We start from the raw sequence: 25,018 nt of genomic DNA on the forward strand, positions 1-25,018 counted from the left end.
TTGGGTTTTAATATTTACAATCCTTGTATCACACAAGCTGGTGTGTTTCTGCTGTGTGGACTTAGTTGAAGCATCACTTAGAAGGGTGCTTGTTGGAAGATAAGCTCTTAAGACTGTAGTGGTATTCTTTCTGATAGGCAGACACCATCCAGTTTCTTCAGCACATTTTTCTATAGCACCCATAGCTTCAGTGATCTCTTTATGAGAGTGGGAATAAGAGCAACACCATGTCATAAGAATTAATTGTTCTTTTTTATCCATTTAATTGGGAATTAATACAGCTATCATATCATTCCATAGTTTGATCACATCAGGCACTATTGTACAATTGCTACCACAAGCAATTTCAAAACATTCTTTTCCTTCCTGAATTCCTTGACATCAACTCCCTTTTCCCCTGATCCCCCCACCCCCCACTGCAACAACCACTGTACCCCAGCCCCATGCCCCAGAAACTCTTATTCTACTTGCTGTACCTATAGATTCATCAGTTCTGGGTTTCACATACTGGAAAACAAAAATATATATATAATAAAAATTTCAAGAGGAAGACCTCCAATGACATAACACATCTGAGATAAACCCCAATATGAACAAACAAAAAATAAAGCCGAGTTTTCAGCACATTTGTTTATAGCTCTTGTAAAATTAGGTGCCTCAGCTGATATTCGGGTTGGCTTATACTTGAGTATATGCAGTACATAAATAAAGAAAATGTTGAAAGCCAGATCAGGCCTAACCTGCATCAGAAAGGGGATAAAATGACAAGATTGTAACCATACAAATCAGGTCGATCCCCTTGATTTTCTATCATCTCTCCGATGCATGCTGTAGAGCTTGTTGTTCTTAAATTGGTGCTAGAATCAAGTGTGAGCCCCAAATCCATTCATATATCTATTGGTTATATATGTCTCTGGTTCCCCTTAGGGATATCGTTGTCATTTTATATTTTATATTAGACAACATTATAAATCACCTCTCTGGGGAGTAAGGTAATTCTATTGATTCATTTAGCCAATGGTATAGAATTTAAAACACTGTTGGGTAATGAACATTATACAAATGCAGACCTACTACAAACCACATTACATAAATTGTTGACTTTACAGATCAAACACTTACATGACTGGGTACTCTTTCCACAAACAGTGAGGGCTGATGAGAGGCCAAAATTTTCAATAGTAATAATTAGCAAAAGCAGAATCACACCTATCAGATTAATACATATCATGATAAAGCAAGGCAAACATTAAAATGTGGCACAAGGAATATCATTGCTGATATCAGGTGGATCTTATCTCAATGGATAGTATACCAGAAAGATGTTTTCTTGTGTTTTAATTGACTAGGCAAAGGCATTCTGCTGTGTGGATCATAATAAAATATGGATAACCTTGAGAATAGGAATTCCAGAGCACTTGTACATGGATCAAGAGGCAGGTGTACAAACAGAACAAGAGAATACAGCAAGTGTACAAACAGAACATGATTTAAAATTAGGAAAGTTATGCAAAAGGGTGCTATCCCCTCACTATACTTATCCAATCTGTATGCTGAGCAAATTACCTGAGAAGTGGGATTGTATGAAGAAGAATGTGGCATCCGGATTAGAGGACAATTTATTAACAACCTTCGCTATGCAGATGACACAACTTTGCTGGCTGAAAGTGATGAAGATCCAGGATTTTAGCGTTCAGTATGGATTATGACCCAACGTGATGAAGACCTGAATCCTCACAACTGGACCAATGGGTAACATCATGATGAGTGGAGAAAAGATAGAAGTTGCCAAAGTTTTATCTTATTTGGATCCACCATCAATGCAAATTGAAGTAGCAGTAAAGCCATCAAAGGATGCACTGCATTAAGCAAATCTGCTGCACAAGACCTCTTTAGAGTATTGAAATGCAAAGATGTTACTTTAAGGACTAAGATGTGCTTGACCAGTGCCATGGAACGTTCAATGACCTCCTGTGCATGTGAAAGTTGGACATCAGAGAAGGAAGACCAAAGAAGAATCAATGACTTGGACTGTGGGGCTGGAGAAGAACATGGAAAGGACCATGGGCTGCTAAAAGGGCAAATTCATCTGCCTTGAAAGAAATACAGCCAGAGTGTTCCTTAGAAGCAAGGATAGCAGGATATTGCCTTATAACTTCGGAAGTATTGTCAGAAAAGACCAGTCCCTGGAGAGGGACATCCTGTTTGGTAAAGCAGAGGGACAGCAAAAAAGAGGCAGGCCCTCAAGGAGATGGAATGACACTGTGGCTGCAACACTGGGCTCAGGCACAGGCACAATTATGAGGAGGGTGCCGAACCGGGAAGCATTTTGCTTAAAACCTTATAAATATAGAGGGGGTGATATATGGCTCATGGATGCTAGGTAGGTTCTCTCTACCTTATTGCTTGGTGACCAGATTGGAAGATTACATGAAGCCTGCCTTTATCTTGGTGTTTATACTTATAATAGTGGGCTCATACAATATTTGTCCTTTGGCAATTGACTTCAGCATAATGGTTTCCATATCTATCCCTGTCATGAGTTGTTTCATGGTTTCATCATTTTTTAAGCATGTATAATATTCCATTGTGTGCATGTACCAGAGTTTCTGTATCCATTCTTCTACTGATTGGCATTAAGGCTGTTTCCACCCTCTTACCCTTGTGAACTGTGCTTCCATGAACATAGGAAAAGGCATATATGTTTGTGTTCTGTCCCATCTTTGGGACATAAACCCAGCAGACATATTGCTGGTTGTACATGTTTACAGGCTTACCAGCAGCATATAAGATTTCCAATCTTTCAGCACCTTCTCCAGCATTTATTTTCCTCTGATTTTCTTTCTTCTTTTTATTTTTGAATTGGGCTTTCATTGTGGGTCTCATTGTTTTGATTTATATCTCCTGGATGTTGGTTGTACGTGTTTACAGGCTTCATGAGCATTTACTCCTGCATTTGTTAGCCATTCAAGTGTCATTCCTTTTGAATGGTCTATTCATGTCCTTTGCACACATTTTAGGTGGGTTGCTTTTTTTGTATTGAGATGTTGCAGAATTCTATGGAATTGTCATTGTTAAAGACTTTTTTGCCCCAATCTGCAAACTCTTATGATATGCCTAAGTGCTTTTTCTTTTTAAATGTCCCAGTCATCTATTTTCTTTTCTTTTATTACACTCAAAACAATTGAGAGGTTTGGCAAAGTAGCAGGGCACAAAACAACAAATAATAATAATAAAATGTATAATCGTCACACAAAAGATAGTTCTGGGGTTTACAGTTAGGTCTCTAATTCATTTTGTGTTTGTTTTTGTGCAGGCCTGGGGTATGGGTCCTGTGTCATTCTTCTGGAGATGGCAATTCCATTTTTTCCTGGGAATATACCCAATTTTTGCTGGCCAGATATCCCATTCCTTTATTATACTTGGTAGTCCATGTAAGCCAGGCAACAGAGCCTTTCTGTTTCTCCCAGCTTTCTCACCGGTGACCCTGACGGTTCTAGGGTTTACCTTTAGTCCTCTTTTCCATTTTCAGTTCATGTTTGTGCATGTGTGAGGCAGGCTCCTGCTTCATTCTCCTGCGGGTGGAGATCGCATTTCTCTGGGACCATTTGTTGAAGAGACTGTCTCTTTTCCATTTAATATTTTTTGGTCTGTTGCTGAAAATCACTTGTATGCAAGTGGATGCTTTTATATCTTGATTTTCGATCTGCTCCATTGTTCTATGTATGTATCATTAAGCCAATACCTGGCCATTTTGAATACTGTAGCTGTGCCATCACTTTGATATCACGTAGGGCTGCACCTCTTACTTTGCTCTTCTTTTTGAGAAGTTCTTTGTTTACCCTGGCCTGCTGCCAGCTCTGTATTAATTTGTTTATTAATTTTCATTTCTTTAAAGAATGGCATTGGGATTTGGATCAGAATTGCATTGTATTTGTAGATTGCTTTAGGTAGTATTGACAGTTCCACAATCCATTAACATGGGAAATTTTTTCATTGTACAGGTCTTTTTGGGGTCTTGGAATAATATCCCTCCCAACCCCATGTCATGAAATGACTTATGTGTTCAAAAGGCAGTACGTTAGTATACCTTGCTTTTATGATTGCTTGCCTAGCCATTTATCATCACTCCAATTGTACCTGCTGGCTTATTTAGCTGATATTCTTGGTAATATTGTGGATATTAAAAAATAAATTAGGAACATATCTGAATTTCATCATAACAATCATAATTACAAATTCATACTTTAGAAATCAAATTTTGCTGAAGATCATCCAGCAACAGTTGCAGCAGTACATTGACAGAAAGCTTCTAAAGATGTAGGTTGGATTCAGAAAAGGATGTGGAACAAGTGATATTACTGATGTCAGATGGATTTTTGACTGAAAGGACAAAATACAAGAAAGAAGTTTACTTGTGTTTTGTTGACTATGCAAGAGTATTCAACTGTATGGACCATAACGGACTATGTATAACTTTGGGAAGAATGGGACTTCCAGAACACTTCATTGGGCACATGTGGAACATGTATAGGATCATAAAGCAGTTGTGAAAACAGAATAGGGGAATACTTCACAGTTTAAAGACAAGAAAGGTATGTGTCAGAGTTGTATCCTTACACCATATTTATTCATTCTCTAAGCAGCTAAGCTAAGAAGCTGGGTTATAGGAAGAAGAATGTGATACCAGGACTAGTAGATACGTTAATTTAATTAGTGTTCACTGTTTCGCTTCTCTACTTTCTAATATCCATTGCAATGGCAACACAGAAACTCACTGACAAAATTCATGATTAAATAGTTTATAAGGAAGTTAAATTGTAAAGCCACTGAGAAATGTCCACGGTAGTTGTTTACCAGACATATTACAAAATCTCAGGTATGCTAATTAATGCTCAAAGGGTTATACCACTCTGCTAGAAGGCTGAACCAGAATGCATTCAACTTCAACTCCTTGGGTCAGCAAACTCAGCTCCCTGTGTTACGTGCCCAGAGGCACCCACTCCAGTGAGTTTTAACCCATAGGCATTCATCTCCTCTTCCATGGATCAAAAAGTCCAACTTCCTGAATTAAGTGCCCTGAGGTATCCAATCCAGGAAGCCTCTGTCTGAAGTCACTCCCCTCCACTACCATGGGTCAGCAAGTACAACTGCCCCAAATAGGTGCCTAGAGGTAGCCTTCTGCACACAAAGCACTTATCTCAAGTTTCTCAGTGGGTTGAGAGGTCCACCAGTCTGTTCTATGCTCTGGCCTCTAGTTCTGTTGCTGCTCATCCGATGGTATACCATCATCTGGATCCAGGAGGTTCACTGCACCAGAACCATGGTCTAGAGGATGGGTCTTGGATTTTTCTGGCAAGGAGTTTCCCTCTTCCGGAATCCCAGAGGATTCATTTTATACATGTCGGGGTGGCACCCCAGGGAATCCTATTGCAATTATTCTCACAGGTGAACCCTATCAGTATCTTCCTCCAGTTTCTTACCAGACCCATGCAGCAAAACATCTTTTGGTGGAGTTCGAGACTTTGGCTGGAAGAGGCATATTAAATAATTCACCAGAAGTCTTATACACAACCTGTGATAAAGCTGAAAATAAAGAGAACTTGAAGGATCTGCTGATGAAGATCAAGGCTTATAGCCTCCACTATGGGTTACTACTCAATGTAAAGAAAACAAAAATGCTTACATCTGGAGAAAGAGTTGATATTGTCAAGGATTTCACCCTGCTGGGATCTACAATCAATGCTCATGGAAGCAGCAGTCAGGAGATCAAATGGTGGGTTGCATTGTGTAAATCTGTTGCAGGACACTTCTCTAAAGTGTTGAGTATCAGAGATGTAATCTAGGGTGCACCTGACCCAGGCCATGATCTTTCCAACGGCCTCAGATGCATGTGAAAGTTGGGAATTGAAAAAGGAAGACCTATGTTGGAATCGCAGAGCTGGCAAAAAATATCGTAAGTACCAAGGACTGCCAAAAGGACAAACACATTTGTCTTGGAAGAAGTACAGCCAGAATCCTCTTCAGAAGCAAGACTGGGAAGGCTTTGCATCACAAACTTTGCGCATGCTACCAGGAGCGACTAGTGCCCGGAGAACGACAGCATGCTTGGTGAGCACAGGATCAGCAGGGAAAAAGCGACCTTCTACAAGATTTATTGACACAGTGGGTGCAACATTGGGCTCAAACGTAGGAAGGACTGTGAGGATGGTTCAGGACCAGGCAGTGTTTCAATCTGTTCTACGTAGGGTCGCAACCAACTCGATGACACGTGACAACAACATTGCAGATCGGCACAATTTATGGAGGACACCACAACAAAAGAAATCCCTTTGCATTCGACAGTCATTCTCCATTGTATCCTGTACCCAAACCTTTGCTTAGTCAAATGAATACAAATTCACTTGAAACCAATTTATTTTCAATTAACTTCACCTTCCTGGTCTGGAGTTAAGACAGTTGATTTGTTTATTTTACAACCACTTGAATCTCCCACGTTCTTTGTTTCAGAACTCTCTCTTTATGAGCGGCAAGCTTCAGCTCCACATTGGCACGGAAGAGATGGAATTCCAGGCCTGCTTTCATGACAGCCTTCAGAAGACCGTCCAGAGCATGGGCTCTGTCCAGGTTCACTTACCCAGGGAAGGAGCTGGGCAGCATCCTGCTGGAGCCGGCATTCAGAACCCATGCTACATTAGTCAGACCATACTCTTCAAACTGAATTCCTATCCAGGGGGACAGGCTCCTGGTCAGGTACTATGTGGCAGGTGGCCTGTCACTTCTGATAACCATTTCAATTTTGCAGTAAGTTTTTTGTTGTTGCTGTTTGTTTGCAATAAGTTCTGATGAACAATAAAGAGAATAGGTTGGTAGGTTTGTACTTTGTGCCTTTTTTTTAAATTTCAAGAGAGGTGTCATGTAGGATGTTTTGCTGTCTATATTTATCCTGAAAGTTTATGGCTTCTCCAGATAATTCCATCAAAATTGGTCATCACTGGTAGCTCAGTGAGAGGAACCACTCAGAATTTCCCAGGGACTTTTTAAGTCTAGGAGAGAAAGATGTGCTTTCTACTCCCATAAATAGTGACTGTCTCGGAAAGTCACCGGGGCAGTTCTACCCCACCCTATGTGGCTGTGAGGAGATGACATTGACTCGATGGCAGGGAGTTTCATGCCGTTGTCACGGAGTAAGCAGTGGAAACACGTTGGTGTAGGGGATAAGATTGCGCCAACTAGTAGGATCAATAATCTCTGGCACATATTGACTCATTTCTGAAAGCCCATGAAAAATTCAAATTGAGCGAAACTTGAGAAGTGGGGCTAGGAATGTGGGGCATTACTGTGGGCTGTTCTCTTCCACATTAACTTGAAAGGCCAGGCTGAATCACCAAGGAAGGCCACTGGAGCCTGAACTTGATGTCTCTGTCCAGGGACTAGTCTTTCCCAATAACAGGTCCGAAGGGGACTAAATTTCACCACCTTTCCTTTCTAAGGAGCATTCTGATTATATTTCCTAAAAGTCAGATTTGCTTGTTCTGTTAGTCTGTGGTACTTGCAATATTCTTTGCTCAAACCATAATTCAAATGCATCGATTCTTCCTTATTTAATGTCTACTTTTCACATGCATATGAGGCAAGGGAGCAGACCAGGGCTTGGTCAGGTACACCTTACTCCTCAGTGTTTATCTTTAACACTTCAAAGAGGTCATGTGCAGCAGATTGACCCAAGATAATGTACCATTTGATCTCTGGACTGCTGCTTCTGTGAGCACTGATTGTAGATCCAGGCCAGATGAAATCCTTGGCAACTTCGATTTTTTCTCCATTTATCATGATATGATCTATTGGTTTCGTCACACTTTGCTTCAGTAAAAATGCAGAACTTTTGTATAATTTTGACAGTGTATATCACTATGATCAGGTGTTGGGCTTTCTCAATCATTTGTCTTCATTTGCTCTGAGATGGTCTTTGCTCCATAGCTTGCTGGGACGGTGGATGTCCGTCTCTACAACTGCTCTAGCAGAAGGCCCTGCAGCAGACGGTGGCTGCCGATGCCTGTGACCGTTGAGTTCAAGGAGGAAGATGACCTGGTAAGGAGAGCCCCGAGTCGTCTCTGCTTCAGTGAGGTGGCCCAGCTGATTGTTAACACACACGCTTAGCCTGTTTCCCTTTGATGACAGGGGAAACGGAGAAATGAAACTGCGTTTGTATTGCCTCGGGACAAAGTGAATTTTCATCAGTTCATCGGGCACTCGGAAAACTCCCAGGAATCTCTACAGATAAGAATCCAATTTGTGAAGACTATCACAAGAGCCTTTCCCATAATGTTGCTAGTAAGGTATGTGGTTGGATGATAGTGGCCATTAGTGTGGATTTGATTGTGGATCCAAGTAAATGAAATCCTTGCCAACTTTAGTCTTTTCTCCATGTATCATGATGTTGTTTATTGACTTAGTTGTGAGGATTTTTGTTGTATTTATATTGAGTTGCAAGGCATTCTGAAGGCTGTGTTTTTACCTCCATTAATAAGTACTGCTTGGAGATCCCCTTGCAGAGGGGTCTCGGGGAGGAGATGAGCCAGTCAGGGTGCGATGTAACAATGATGAGAAATACAACCTTCCTCTAGTTCCTAAAGGTTTCCTCCCCGCTCCCACTACCATGACTCGAATTCTATCTTGCAAGACTGGCTAGACCAGAGGAGGTATACTGGTACAGATAGGAACTGAAAATACAGGGAATCCAGGACGGATGAGCCCTATAGGACCAGTGGTATGAGTGGCAAAACAGGGTGGGTAAAGGGAGAATGGGTAGGAAAGAGGGAACCGATTACATGGAACTGTGTGTGACCTCCTCCCTGGGGGACAGACAATCAAAAAGTGGATGAAGGGAGACGTCGGACAGGGCAAGATATGACAAAATAACCATTTATAAACTATCAAGGGCTCATGCGGGAGGGGGGAGCGGGGAGGGAGGGGAAAAATGAGGACCTAATGTCGGGGGTTTAAATGGAGAGAAAATGTTTTGAGAAACGATGTACAAATGCGCTTTACACAATTGATGTGTGTATGGATTGGGATAACAGTTGTATGAGCCCCAAATAAAATGATTTTTTTAAAAGAAAAAAAAAAAAAGTACTGCTTGTCATTTTGGCTTTCAGCAAGCAAGGTTGTCTCCTTTGAGTATTACAGTTTGTTTAGGAGTCTTCCTCTAATCCTTATGCAGCATTTTTCTTCATATAGTCCAGATTTTTAGATTATTTGGTCAGCATAGACATGAAATGGATATGATGAAAGGATACAATCCTGATGCAACTTTCCTGATTTTAAATCATGAAATCTGCTTGAATAACTGTCTCTTATCTGTATACAGGTTCCACATGAGCTCAGTGGCCTGTTCTGTTCTGGAATCCCCATTTTTCTAAATGCTACTGGTAGTTTGTTATGATGCATATAGTCAAATGCCTTTGCATAGTCAAGAAAACACAAATAAGCCTCTTTCTGATATGTTCTGCTCTTGGACAAATCTGCTTTAAATTTCTGGCAGACCTTTATTAACGTGCTGCTGCATCAATTTTTAAATTAGTGTCAGCAACACTTTACTTGCGTATGAAATTAATGATATTAATCTCCCCTTTCTGTTGGATCGCCTGTCTCTGGAATGGGCATAAATATGCATCTCTTCCAGGTAGTTGGCACAGACGAGTGCTTCCAGTAGGGCATCAGTTTCTGGAAAAATTTCAATTGATGTTCTATCCATGACTGGAGCCTTCTTTAATGATAACACCTTCAGTTCGGCTCAGAATTCTTTTAATCCCATCAGCTCTGGATCACATGCTACCTCTTGAAATAGTGGAATGTTGACCAGTTCTTTATGGGTGCAGAGAATCTATGTGTTCTTTCCATCTTCTTCTGGTGCTTCCTGAATTGTCCAATATTTTTTCCTAGAGTCACCTGCAGTATTGTAACTCAAGGCTTGAATTTTTTTCAGATAAAGGTATTATGAGTATGTTATTCCCTTCTGTTTTCTAACACCAATCTTCACACACTTCACTATGATGCTCTGCTATGTCTTCTCAAGCTGGCTTTTGACATGTTCTGTTCAGTTCTTTTACTTCATTAATTCTTTCATTTGCTTTAGCTAGTCTACGTTCAAGAGCCAGTATCAGATCCCCCAAACTTTGCTCCATCCATGTCGTTCACGCCAACTCTCCTTTGGGCTGTATTTTGAGCACCCTCTAACCCGAGGGACTCATATTTCAGCACTCTATCAGACAGTGTTCCACTGCTACTCATCAAGTTTTAAGTGATTGATCCCTTGGAAATGGATTGCCTATTATTTCTTCCTACTCTCTTCTTAATCTGGAAACTGATGAAACCTGAATACTGGATTGACTACTCTAGATGTTCAAGACCCTGACTAAATGCCAGGAGGGCCACATCAGATCTCCTATGGGGTCCCAAAGGTGACAAATTCAACTATACAGCTGCCCAGACCTTGCACATGCCTTCACCCACTATCCTATATCACCGTATTCTCAAACTAACCATTCCTTCAATGGCACTCTACCTCTTTGTTGGGCTCAATAATTCATTCAAATGGCCACACAAAACTCACAGACAATACCCATGGTGAAGGGGGCTTATTTAGAACCTAACAAGTGCCAAAGTGTCAGAGATACACCTTTGTCCAGAGTGCTTCTTCTCAGCCGTGCTGTCTGGCATGCGTCTCTGGCCCTTGGCTTGTCAACCACATGGTCCCTTCAAGGGGAAGCCCATTTGCTGCTCTGCCTCATGGTCTTGGCACTTTTCTTAGGACCTTGGAGCTGCTCTTGGTCTATCCCATAATCTTGGCCTGTGATTTCTGATGTCCCTGCTACTCAGACCCTGGAGGCAAAGATCTCACATATGCTGCACTGGTGGCTCTTCTTTCTTGATGGTTGTGAGATTCCTGGTTTTGCATCAGAAATGGCTTACTTATATACCCATTAATACAAACAGACACTTATATGTTGCCGTGTCCTGCTGCCTTAACCACAGGAGGTTGGGCTGTTCCTCTTAATCCCGTAAGCTTTGCTAATTTAGCTGTCTTTGTTTTCACTGAGAATCTGTTTTTTTGTGAAATGGGGAGGAAAGAAAAATGTTACATCAAAATTTTGTTAGAAGACAGAAGAAGTACAGTAAAATAAGAATATTGGTGAATCTTAGGCTGTTGCCTTTCAGCCAAAATGAGGATTTTCATGAAATTGTGACTAAAGTCTTTGAGAACACAAACTAGATATCACAACATCATTTTTCTCTAGATCCTCCAAGAAGCCTACTCCCTCTGATTTTCTGGTGAAACAGATGTACCTGTGGGATGAGAAGATTATACAGATATATATACCTGCTGTTCTATTGAAAGGTGAGTGAGAAAGAGATCTCTTAATTTTCAGATCTATTTATTTGCTGAAAATATGCTATAGCATGTTTGCATAACAGTATTTTTCTTTATTCAGCATATAAACAACAAAACGACCCGTTTGCTTGCTTATGTAGAAATTGTTTTAATAATAGACAACAAATAGAAAATGTAGTATAATCCTTTCACTGAAGTGGGTGCTGAAGACAAATAACGCCACTCATGCGGGCCAACTCTAATGCGCCTGCCCTTATAGCCCCCTCCATTCCCATCTCCCCAAATTCCCATCATCCCCTCATGTGTTTCTCAGAATGTTCAACTATTTTCTGTATTTCTGCTGCTGCACTGTTCTTTCTAGTGCCCTCCTCTTCCTTTCTTCAAAGTGCCTCTGCTAATCTTGAACTCAACTTTCAACTCCTGTGGCAGGCTCTCCCTGACCCACTGTTCATTTAGTTGCCCTTCTTGGACTTACCTCTCTGAGTTATGGTCTTTGATCCCACTAGAAGTCAAGGACCTGCACTTCCTAGTCTTTCTTTATCTCAGGTATAAATACAGAGACCATGCATCTTCTGACTCTGCCTCACCATCATCATATAAATGGACAGAAGTTGTGAAGAGCCAGACAGTGCATTAATTCCACTTTTGCGCTCCGAATAGTCTGACCCTGGTTTTTAAGTTTTCTAAGCCTCTGTTCTCTCCTGAGAGCGTGGCATAGGGGTTATGCATTCGGCTGCAATCCACAAGATCTGCAGTTCAAAACTACCAGGCTTTCCAAGGGAGAAAGACTGGGCTTTCTACACCCCAAACAGTTACAGTTTCTTGGTCACTCAGAGGCAGTTCTATGCTGTCCTATTGGGTCACGGTGAATCAGAATTGACTTAATGGCAGTGAGGATGGTTTGGCTCTTTTCTGAGAAGCAGGGCTTGGGAGCTCGAGGGTCCAAGTGACTCAACAAGGACTACTACATAGAAATGCTCCAAATGGAGCTCTGGACTATTGGATAGATGATGAACCAGCCCTATATTCTCCACCTCCCACCTTTGTACTGGGATCAAGTGTCCTTTTCTGAAAAGGAATTCGTTCATAGCTACCTATTTTTTTAAAAATTAAGTCCAACTGGGGCTAATCAAATTAAAAATGTTCATTGCAAATATGCTTGATATGTTCTTTCTCTAACAACGTTTTTTTCTTGAAAAACATCAGACTAACAAAAAAGTACAAAAACTATACAACAAATGAGTTATATGCATTTGGCCACATTTACTTTATCTATCACAGTATGTGTGTATGTGTGTGGTCTTTTGTGGAGCTGAACCATTTAAGGAAAAATTGCAGACACTTCACTCCTGAACACTTCAAAATATGTCTCATAAGAACAAGGGCATTTTCCCATGTAACTAGTACCAACCAGTACCAAGAAAAGCATATAGTATGCACTCCATATTTAGTTTTTTGCAAATATTCCCCCAAAAGGGTTCAAGATCCCTTTGTATTTTTATTCCCAATGAAGTTCAAAATTATAAAATATATTCAATTGTCATACCTTTGTAGTCCCCTTGGCCTCTAGAACATATTTTCCACCCTCCTCTTTTTTCATGACATTAACATTTTTCATGCGTTCAAGTCAGTTATTGTTGGAATGTCTCGCAGTCTGGATTTGTCTGATGGTTCCATCATGATAAAGTTCTGTTTTCACATGTTGGTCATGGTACACACAGGCAAGGCTGTGTAATCGCACCAGGACATATAACTCACTCTAGAGGGGGCCTGATGGTGCAGTAGTTAAATGCTCAGTCGATAACCAAAAGATTGACAAGTTGAACCTTCAAGCATCCTGCCTGAAGGATGTAGCAATCTGTTTCCATAAAGATTAAGGCCTTGGGAACCTTATGTGGAGACATTTTATTCTATCACTCTAAGTAATCCTGGTGGCACTGCTAGATATGTGTTGGACTGCTAACTGCAAGGTTCAGCGTTCAAGTCCACCAGCCTGTGTGAGAAAGATGAGGCTTTGTGCTCCCAAAATTTTACAGCCTCAGAAACCTTAGGGTTCCTAAGGGTTGGCATAGACTTGATGCTGTGGGAGATTTTCTTTTGTTTTGTTTGTAAGGTGGCTACAATTTAGAATTGACTTACGCCAGCAGTTTGCTTTGTTTTATTAGGTGAGGCTAAGTTTGCACACAAAGAAGTACTAGAAATAAACTTTCCTTCCTAAATGCCTTGTCATTTTCAAATATACATATGAAAACCTTGACTAGATATATTTAATTCAAAATTTATAAGTTTATGGGGGGAAAAGTAGACAAAATTCAAAAGTTCTGTGTTCTTTCAGTCCTTTACATCTCTTCCCCCGTCCCCCGCCCCTACATCTCGTATTCTTGGTTCTTGTGTGCTACTTTGATCCTGTTTACTATTCTCTCTGCATTTGAAATGTTGTTATGTGCTGCTTAGTCCAATCCAACTCAATGAAACCCTGTGAACAGTAGAAGGAAACACCGTCCAGTATTTCACCATCGTCAACATCCTTATAAATGTTTGAGCCCATTGATGTCGCTGCACCGATCCATCTGGATGAGTGTCTTTCTCTCTTTCACTGACCCTCTACTTCGTCAAGCCGGATGTCCTTTGCCCGAGACTGGTTTCACCTGGTGACATATCTGGTCTCACCTGGTAACATATCAACAGCACATGAGACCAAGTCCTGCTGCCCTCGTTTCTACAAAATAAACTACACTTCCTCTAAGACAGATTTGTTTATACTTCTGGTAGTCCATGGTGCTTTCAATATTCACAGACATCACAATTCAAATACATCAATTGTTCCTCGGTTTTCTTTATTCATTATCCAGCTTCCACGTGAATGAACATACAGCTTTCAAATGCAAATATTGTAACTTGGGTCCCAAATTCACTGCCATCAAGCCATTTCCAACTCATGGTCCTACCTTATAGGACAAGGTAAAACTGTCTCTTTGTGTTTCTGAGAATTTACATCTTTACACGAGTAGACAGCCTCATCTTTCTCCCTCAGAGCGACTGGCAGGTTCAAACCACTGACCTTGTGGTTATCAGCTCAGTGCATAGCACACTCCATTACCAGGGTTCAGGCACACCTTAATCCTAAAGGTATCAGCTTTGAAATAGAAAATGTCTCTTAGCCCATTTTAGGTTAACTTTTTTTTTTCTGTTCTAGATTCCACCTCAGGTTATTTGGCCATATTGGACGCTAGCTACGACAGACCATCTTCAAACAAATATTTAGCCAGCACAGTGAATTATACAGTGGATTTCCAGTGGCTCCAGTGCCTGTTTTGGGATAAAAGAAGGTGGAAATCTAACACCTTGCCCCCACAACCAGGAACTTCTCCAGATAAGGTTAACTGCAGGTATAGACATATACTTCAGAAAGAATATGTGCTTTTAATCAGTGATTATGTTTCCTTTTGCATTTGGCCCATCCCTGGATCCTTTACTGAATCTTACTCTCCAATCAAAATGAAAATGAACAGGCTTGATTTGTACAACTCCAACTTTGTGTGTCTCTTGTTACATATGTTGTGTTAGCTGCCAGCTAGTTATCCCTGACTCCTGTTCAACCAAGTGAAACACATCCCCATGATTGTCACCTCTCTGATATTCACTGACAGATTAGTGCAGCAAATAGCCGGGCCCACTTTCCTTGTCCCTTTTAGCTAGCAGTACACAACCCATTCCTTCAGATGGGTGGCAACGTCACATGATGAGCATTAGCCAGGAAACAAACTCAAATCTCCCACAGGAAAGGCATGAATTCTACCACTGAACCACCAAATGCCTGCCAGTGTCTCTGAAAATCCTCTTGTCTGTAAGTCTTTGTTCTCCTCTTCTACTGGAGCCTCACAGACACAGGGTCTTCTAGACACTATAAATGCTCTTCACACTCACTCCCTTCCCATGGGGACTAGTCTGTCATTGATATTTAGCAAACAGCTATTAGAAGCAGGCATCAATAGATGGACACTAGTGCTCTGGAGTGGTAGGTTGTATTCTTGTAGAAGCCTTGACCCTCTTTAGGAGTGAGTCGTTTGTAGCCAGGTGATGGGAACCTCTGTCCTCCCACCATGTGCTTGACTCCCTCACCACATGGGGGGGTTGTGAAGGTGAATTTTATGATGCAAGAAAAGTCTCTGCATAGGCTCTGGGCAACCTTCAGGAATCTTTGGGTCTATAAGACATATATTCCAATTAGAAAGTCTTTATTATCCAGCTATAAAACTGACAATTTATTACAGGTTTGAGTCATTCATTTTTGTTGGTGTTTTTTAATTAGGTTTGAGAATTAACTAATTATTTTGCATATTTAGAAATAGAAATAATTTCCTCGTAAGAAAAATTAATCCATAAGGAATGATGATTCATGATTGCCTTAAAGAAACCCAGTATGTCCAGAGCATATCATACACCAGTCGGATTTGTAAGCTATTTATTACTTTGTGAATGCTTTATTCCTGAAATTGTATGATGCCATTCATAGGAATCCACTGGAACCTACTGGTAATGGTCCAATAGTTCACTTCAATATTAAAACATCCAGTAATCCATTAATCTATCATCCATTCACTCACTGTAACATACCATTCTCTGCTGGGCACTTTCCATTTTGAGCCAAGGGTGTAAAATGAATACAGTATGGGACCTGAGAAGATGTGAATGAAGATGGGATCTTTGTTTAATAAGAGAACTGATGATGGTTACCATGGTAGTAGCTTTCCAGTATAGAGTATTTGTAATGGCAAGCACTGGTACTTAGGAAAATGCTGACTAGTTAACTAGGGTAATTCACAGCTACGTTGCTCTTTGAATCTAAGTCTCTCTGAAACTGAAGATTCAAGCTGAAGTGTGGAGAGGGCTTTGATCCAGCTGTTTGTATTCTGCTCGGAAGTCTAGAGGGAACACCTGTGTCACAAGATAGTGCCGCAGATCGCCTCAGTGGGGACTGCGTACTCCTAGGCTCAGAGCCAAAGACCTCATATCCTGAGAGCAGAGCCACTCATTTCTTAGGTTTACACTGAATTCTGGAACTAAGTCTAAATCATAAGGTTATGCTTATTGAAATGTGTCTTCCTTTTTAAATCAGTGCATAATAATATTACTGAAAAGTTGCTGTTCTCGCAGTTAATCTTCCTAATTGGTATTTCTCCCCTAGCTATGATCACCTCACAGCCTTCACTCTCGCAAGAAGAAAGCTGAACGCCAGTTTTGAAATGAGCGACATTTCTACTTTACAAAGGTAAATTCTATTTCATAAATCAAGGCAAAAATAAGTAAGACCCCAAGTTTAATTCAGCAGTGGAAACTTAATAATTAAACATAATTATATTTACATATTAAGAACCTATCTATTTATATCTACCTACCTTACAGTCACTAAAAGGAGATGCATAAACTTCAAAAGGGCAGCACGGTTTTCCTCTTTTTAAGCTTGGTGCTAGTTGAATGTGAACTTGGTCAATCATTACAGAGCCCAACAAAACCAGTGTGTTTCTCGGTGACTTCATTTTCAGACCTGTGCCTGGGGTATTTGGGGCACTGATTCATAACATTGGATTGGATGGACCACAGGAGCTCTGGTTTCTTAGATAAGGTGTTCCACTCTATTTTCAACTATCAAGTTATACTAATTTACAAACTTAACATCCTAGCTTTAAATGAGAAGAATTCAGACCCACAGATTACAGCATAAGCTTTAAAAGGTAAACAATATTTAGGTGTTCAGGGATGTCCAAGGGAAGCTGGATATGGACCAATGGTGGCGAGGTGGTAATGCATTGAGCTGTCAATCATAAGGTCAGTGGTTTGAACCCACCAATCACTCTGCAACCTACAAAAGGTTCAAAGGTTTGGAAACCCCGAAGAGCAGTTCTTCTGTGGCTATAGGGTCACTGTGAGTTAGAATCAATGAGATGGCCACACTTTTTCTTTGGGTAAGAAAGGCTGTACAATGTGTACAGAGCCTACCAGTTGGATAGGGCACAGCCAGAGCACAGCTTGAGAAGAGGGCACACTCAAAAATGAAATAGAAAGGCACATATACGGAAGATGTGAGGACAATTTAGAGTGTTGAAAATATAAAAATTGCTAGCAATTTTCACAAAATTTTGAAGATCTACATTTTTATCCTTCAAATTTTGCAGTAAACATTTTAGAACATTTTTGTTCATCATTTTGCTTATTTTTTCCATTTTATTGGGACCTCTAGTGATATTATAATAATCCATAGTTCAATTAGATCAAAAATGATTGTACATTGTTGCCACCATCATTTTCAAAACATTTTTTTTCTTTTTGCACTCTGTGGTGTCAGCTCTTCTTTATCCCCAACCTCTCCTCCCCTATCCCCCAAGAACCCTTGTTATTATATTAAATATCATTATTATTGTTATTCCTTTTTATCCCATATCTTACACCACCCAAATGTATCTGTTCAACTGCCATTCTGTTATTCGTTCCTCTCAAGTGGAGTTGCCCCTCCCCCTGACTCTCTTTGTGATAGATGAACCCTTCAGGAATTGTAATGGGTGTAATGATTCCCTGAGGGTGCAGATAGAACATATTTTAGTAGACAAAAGTCAATGGATAATTCAAGTTCAATTTTTAGAGCTGAGGATGACTCCAGGGTTCTTTAGAATAAAAATTCTAACTTTTCATTTAAGAGTTTCTCTTCACAGGTGGATATATTGGGGCATTTATAACAATTCTGGGACATTTTCATTTTACTAAAGGAGCTTGAACTCTGACAGATCCATTTTGGGTTTCAGAACATTTGAATCTCTATTTATTACACCAACTTCACTGCCAGTCAGTTGATTATGACCCATAGCGATCCTGTAGGACAGAGTGGAACTTCTCCTGTGGGTTTCTGAGGCTGTACATCTTTGTGGGAGCAGAAAGTCTCACGTTTCTCAGTGAGCTGGAATAGCTGACCTTGAGGTTAGTAGTCAAACACATAGCCCACTATGCTATCAGGTGTGCTTATTTATTGTCCAGGAACTCATTTCTGGCTCCTCTTTATGATAACTAACGTACTGCTATTCAGTTCTTAATAAAGGTGAAATGACACTTGGGGAAAATTCCAAATTGATATAATTTGCACCATTCAAATATATCTTTGGATCAAAGGACACCACGGGGAGCATAAATTGACATAAATATTTAGTACAACACAAACTACTTTTAATAAAGCCAGTGTGTCCTTCCTCTATCTCAGGCTAGCTAACACTCCATCAAAATATCCTGCTTTTTTATGAGTGGGCAGAGTGAAGAGTGGTGTATGGCACATGTTCTGAATCTCAAAGACTGGAGCTGATAGGGGGTAACTGGTGTCATTTTTGGGATCAGCAGGTCAAATATGCCCAGAAACAATCCTATCATGTGAGGCACCAAAATGTGTGTTAGCCAGTGTTATACATTTAATTAATACCTACATTGCTGATACTACCTGCTTTGCCCACTTTGGTTTATGATTATTGTAATAATCTAATTACTCATAGTTTCCTCTTTCTCTCTCAAGTGTCTCATTTTGAATTCAAAGTGCATTCCATTGTTATAGTCATGGTTTATATGGTGTTGTTGTCAGGGGCCCTACAGTTGGCTCTGACTCATAGCAATGCCAAGTACAAAATATGACATGCTGCTCAGTCCTGTGCCATCTTCACAATTGGTATGCTTGAGCCCATTGTTGCAACGCTGTGTCAAGCCATCTCAAGAGTCTTTTTCTTTTCAGTGGTTCTCATGATGCCAAATATGATGTCTGTCCCTTTTCCTGGGACTGGCCTCTCTTGATAACATGGCCAAAGCATCTGAGATGAACCATCCTCACTTCTAAGGAGGGTTCCGGTTGTATGTCTTCCAAGACAGATTCGCTTGTTTTTCTGGCGGTCCATGATACTTCCAACAATTTTTGTCAACGTAATAATTCAAATGCATCGATTCTTCCTCAGTCTTCCCTATTCATTGCCCAGCCTTTCCATGCATAGAAGGCAATTGAACCTACCATGGCTCAGTCAAGTGCACCTTAAGGTTCAATGAGACATCTTTAATCTTTAGCTCTTGAAGGAGGTTTTGCGCAGCACATTTTCCCAATGACATATGTCATTTGGTTTCTTGACTGCTGCTTCTGTGTGTCTCGATTGTGAATCCAACTTAAATGAAATTCTTGACCAGGTCAATCTGTTTTCCATTTATCATTATATCTACGGGTCCAGTTGATTTTGGTTTTCTTTACGTGAAGTTTGGGGCTTTTGTTTTACATCACTGTATTCTTGGAGCTTCATCATAAGTGCTGTATTCTGTGATTCAGCAAAAGTTCTTCAAGTCCTTTTTCATTTTCAACAAGCAAGGTTGCATCATTTACATATCACAGATGTTTTATATTTCCTCCAATCTAGATGCCATATTATTGTTCAAAAAACCCACCTTCTTGAATTATATTTTAACCACTGATCCTCCATTGTTTCCAACTTTTGCATTCCAATTGCAAGTAATAATCAAAACATCTTGTTTGTATGCTTGATAAATTTAAGACTGAAGACACAGGTAGAATTGTTCAATTTCTTCATCAATAGGTTGTGTTGGTACATAAATTAGAATAATATTTGCATTGAGTGGATTTCCTTGAATGCAGATAGACATTGTCCTGTCACAGACAGCATTGTACTTCAAGATAGACGAAATGTCCTTTTCAACTATGACTGCCACGCCATGCCTCTTGACCGTGTCACTTCCACACAATATATACAACTTTCTGATTCAAAATGTTCAATCCTAGTTCATTTCAGTTCACGAACACGTAGGACACTGATCATTTCATTTTTGACGACTCCAAAATTTCCAAGATTCACATTTCAGCCATTCCATGTTCTGATTAATAGTACATTTTTATAGCTCTTCCTTTCTGTTTTGAGTTGTGCCCCAGCCGCCAGCGCAGGTCCTGAAGGCTTTACTCCCACAGGCTTTACTCCATCATGTCAGGATGGTCATCCCTGCTTTGAGAAGGCAGTTCTTCCTAAGTATTATTTCGAGTGCTTTCTGACACAAGGGGCTCATATGCTTGCACTGTCTCTGACAGTGTTGCTTTTCTTCAGTATTTGACCTCAGTATGTGGCAGTGCTCTGCCTACGACTTTCAGTGACTACTTCCTCCCAAGTGGACAGCTGAGTCCTCCTTTAGAGTGGGTTCTTAGTTTAGAAGCCCTACTGACACTGGTTCTGTTCTGGTGACCCTGCTGGCATAGGAAGCACCAGTAACGTTGTTTCGAGCATCACAGCACCACACAAGCAAACAAAGTCTGACAAACTGCTGTTGGTATTTTGTAAATACTTAAGGAATATCGATGGTATAGCCTTCATTTTCTCCGGAGTACTGAGTGTTTAGTTTGTCTTGCTTGTATTTATGTAATAGGAAATAATTATACCTTACTGGTGGTTTTGCCAAGTGACCTTCAGACTGCTAATTGCAAAGTTGAAATTGGAATTTCAACCCAGCAGCCACTTCCATATAGATAGGTTCATTGTGAGTCAGAATCGACTCAGTGGTGGTGGGTTTTATTTTTGTTTTCAACTTCATAAATCATCAGAATTGATTCTTTTGTAGACTGAAAAGTGGTTCACATGGTTCCTAAGGTAGGCATTAATCATTCACTAAGGCTACAGAGGATGGTACCAGGGAGGTTCACCCGCTGCCCAGCAATCCACCCAGTCATTAATATCACTGAGGGAACAAGGCATTGGGTGGGCCCATACTGGACACTCCCAGACAAGTTTAACCCTTCAACTTATACAGGCGCAGTGACATTCTGGGAGATCCACTCAAAGATCAGAGGGTCCCAGGGGCTTAGTCCAGGCACCAAATGAAGGGAATACTGGAGCTAGGTGAACTGTGAGCACCCTGCCCAGCTGATAGGGTAGGATTCAGGACAAGACTTTGTCCTCCTGTAAAGAACCATGCCAAACAAGGAAACAAAGCGGGAACTCTACCCTTAGATAGAGTCAATGTGTCCTGTGGACTAAAAGGATACCTTCCTCAACAATGTGGCCCCAATGCCTACCCTTTAAAATACCACCAAACGTTCACATGACGTAACTCTAGGCAGGACAGCAGAGGAGGGGTAGTGTAGCAGCACAGTGGTCTTGAGGGCACCCCACTCTGTGGGTCTGCATAGCTGTAGTGATCTCCCTTCCTACAAACAAGAAATATAGCCTTGAGTTAGTTAAAGTTTATTGTGCCAACCTGGCCGATAAACACATGTGGGGTTAATTGAAAGTTGGAGAGATAAATGGCTCAGTGAAGCTTGCTTTTCAAGTTCTCGGGTCTCTTGCTTTGTGATGTTCGGATCAGGGTGCAGCTGCCTTAGCCAGTTCCCTGCTTCAGCTGGCAAGACTCACTTCCTGCAGGACATCCCTGAGGAAAAGCCACATGGACCTACCCCGATGCAGCCCTGGGTGCTGGAGCATCCGTGTGGAGACCCCTGTCAGCACTGAGATGCTTCCACATTCACAGATTCAGCTTTCCTCCTGCAGTCAGCATCATTACGTGTGTTTTGTGAGATGGAGGAGAACTTTGTGGATTGGTGTCGGACATATGGGTTAATGTTGGACTTGTGGGCTTGGGCAGTTTGGGAGGTTTTCTTAACGCGCACTTACCCTTTATATAAAACTCTCTCTTATACCTAAGTTTCTGTGGATTTGTTTCTCTAAAGTACCCAGACTAACACAAGCCTGCCGAGAGAAAGCAAGCAACCATATCTGTAAAGGCAGGTGGGGGGCAGAGGCTGGGTACCAGTGGCATCGGACAGCATTTGCTGCTGAGAGGAAAAGGACAGAGAGAAGTCAAACTTCTCTTCAGCATTTTATATATGGAACACTACTTAACTATAGCCTACTGACCTCATATTTTTCATCGTTCAGAAAGAATGTTCTTCAGAGAGACAGAGATTTTCCTAGAACATCATGGCTTTCACATGCAGAAGCTGGACCAATTAAAAGCTTCCTTTGAGTTCAGAGTCCGTGCTCCTGGGTGCTGGTCACTGGACCATAGGGACTCTCTGTGCCTTCAAACGCCTTTTTGATTCAGTCTCTGGCACGTCTGGCCTAAAGGGCTCAAAACCAGTCCAACATGCCCAGAGTGGGGTAGATAGCATTCCATCCTCTACATTTTTCTCTTCCTAGCCCTAGCCCCAACAAAAAGCTCCCCATCTCCCACCCGCTTTCCTCTCCCCCACACAGTAAGATTTCCAAACAAAGGACCAAAGGGAGACTTATGTATGTGTGTGTGTGTGTGTGGCGGCAGGGGGTGGGGGTGGGGAGGGGAGTCAGGGAGGTGACAAGGTGAACATTAAGTCAGTTTTACTCATAAATGTTTATTTTCATGGGTAATTTAATTTTTATTTCTCTCCTTTTATTTACAGACACCCAGAAAACCTGATTCCAAGTGTTTTTATTGTGCTTTTTATGATTCTTTATGCATTTTTGGTTACTAAAAGCATGCATACAGATCATCATGAAAGAAAGAAATCCGGTTACATTTTTCTGCAAGGTAGCTCCTCGCCAGACCAACAGCTCTATGCAGTTGTTATTGACACAGGCTTCCGTGCTCCATCCCAGCTGACTGCAAAGGTAACTATGGGTGTACTGAAAAATACATCTACAGGGTGTGGACAGCCATATGAGGAAGGACATTTGGAAGCCTTGATTTGACTCTAACAGAATTGTTCAGTGTGTGGATAAGATGCATACATTGAAGGTGTCTCCATTTAACATCAGCAACCAATTGGACCTTGAATCTTGGCTGCTAGCCTAATTTTAAAATTCACTGGAAAAATAAAGTTCTTCTCATGAGAAGAACAAGGCAGGCCCTTCCCTGACCAAGTGTTCCCGCTCCCTGTGAAGTGATAGTAATTAGCTAGTAGTGTAGTCCTGTTAGGGCCTAATCACTAGATTCGTGGAACAACCCAGCACCAAGGCGTGGAAATCTTCAAGAAAATCTTCAAGACCTGAGAGGAATGACAGGCTAAAGTTTTGAGAAAAACTTCACTTGTAAGGTAACACTAGATCTTCACTTCTTATTATATCCAATGATAAACTTAAGAGGTGAGAGAATTAACTGTGAAAAACAAAATTGAAAAACGATTGAAAGACAATATTCAAGCAGTCCCCAGGTCACAAACATCTGACTTACACATAACTTGCTGCCACAAACCAACCCTGTAAAGTCTGTAGTGTTAAAATTTGAGGTACATGCAATAGTTGTGATAACAAATGAGCATTACTTTGTGATCCACATCAAAACATTATGCTATTAATTATCACTGTGCTATGTTATTAATATTTTAGTGTATCTGGAAGTGTTTCCTTAATTTTTTTACATAGAAAGGTACTTATAAAACATACTAAAACAAACATTTGACTGACATTAGATGCAAACCACACCTCACGGCTCCAATTTACATACATATTTGATTTAAAGACTGATTTTGGAACAACACTTGTTTGTAATTCAGACATTGCCCGCATAATTTATCATAGGAAAAGATGTCAAAATCAAGGAATTATTAAATAGCTTTCTATGTAGCAGGAGCTCTGGTGGCAGAGGGGGTTATACATTGAATGGCTGAGGTCAGCGGTTCGAACCCACTCGTCACTCCAAGGGAGAAAGATAAAGCTGATTATTGTAAATATTTAAAACCCTTAGGAACCCAAAGGCACAATTAGGCTCTATCCTATAGGGTAGCTATGAGTTGAAATGGACTTAGTGGTAATGGGTTTGTTTGGGGGATTTTTTTTTTCTTACATGAGAGATTGATAAATAACATCAGAGCTGAAAATGTCTTTGTCTAACAATGCACAGTAAGGAGTTCCATGCCCAGCTCAAGAATGAGAATGTGCGTTTAGAGATTGACAGGGCACCTACCCTGCCCTCTGGGGTCCTGACAGACCCCTCCAGGACCCCTCCCTCTACTGAAGAGAGGAGGCGTATCCATGGCCACAGTTAGATTCTCGAGGGGAGAGGAGAAACAATGTCCTAGAGATTTCTGGTGTAGGCCTCGCTTTTCCGTATCGAATGTGTGAAAATCCACCCCACACTACTAGGGACCGCTGTACCCGCCCTACTCTCTGCCATGCCACACCGGGTCCTCAAGCCCAAGCTCTGGCACACTGTGCCCAGGAGGGTGGACATCCAGGGGGAAATTGGGAGAGAATATAAGGAAGTCCCCATCCAGCATGTTCTAGCTTGTTTTGACAACAATCTTGATCTTTCCCCCCGTGTCTTTGTTTTATGAGGTTTACATTGTTTTGTATGGTGAAACTGGACTTTCAGAAACCAGAGAGCTCTCCTGTCCAGAGAAACCCCTATTTGAAAGGAATTCCAGGCACACCTTTATACTGAGGTATTTTGAAATATTGTGATATCACTTGAGAATAAGAGCCAGCATTAGTGTATACTTATAACAATTGTTTTAAATGTAGAAATATGTAGCATTCATATTGAATAGGGACCATTGTCCATACAGGGAGAAAGACTGGGCTTTCCACTCCCATAAACAGTTACAGTCTCAGAAACCCACAGGGGGACACTATGCGTCAC

At 40.9% G+C, this 25,018-nt stretch overlaps 1 protein-coding gene across 1 annotated transcript in view; it reads left to right on the forward strand.

Annotated features, from left to right (window-relative positions):
- Positions 1-25,018, forward strand: part of PKD1L1 (polycystin 1 like 1, transient receptor potential channel interacting) — a 183,557-nt gene that overhangs the window by 76,984 nt on the left and 81,555 nt on the right. The window contains exons 27-34 of the mRNA XM_013006002.1: positions 6,511-6,753; positions 7,981-8,091; positions 8,182-8,339; positions 11,301-11,401; positions 14,592-14,784; positions 16,584-16,667; positions 22,842-23,049; positions 24,715-24,821. Coding sequence (XP_012861456.1) covers positions 6,511-6,753; positions 7,981-8,091; positions 8,182-8,339; positions 11,301-11,401; positions 14,592-14,784; positions 16,584-16,667; positions 22,842-23,049; positions 24,715-24,821 — 1,205 coding nt within the window. The remainder of the gene's footprint in view (positions 1-6,510; positions 6,754-7,980; positions 8,092-8,181; positions 8,340-11,300; positions 11,402-14,591; positions 14,785-16,583; positions 16,668-22,841; positions 23,050-24,714; positions 24,822-25,018) is intronic.

Source organism: Echinops telfairi, unplaced genomic scaffold, assembly GCF_000313985.2.
Source record: "Echinops telfairi isolate 266 unplaced genomic scaffold, ASM31398v2 ScPeMD7_7;HRSCAF=31, whole genome shotgun sequence".
NCBI lineage: Eukaryota > Metazoa > Chordata > Mammalia > Afrosoricida > Tenrecidae > Echinops > Echinops telfairi.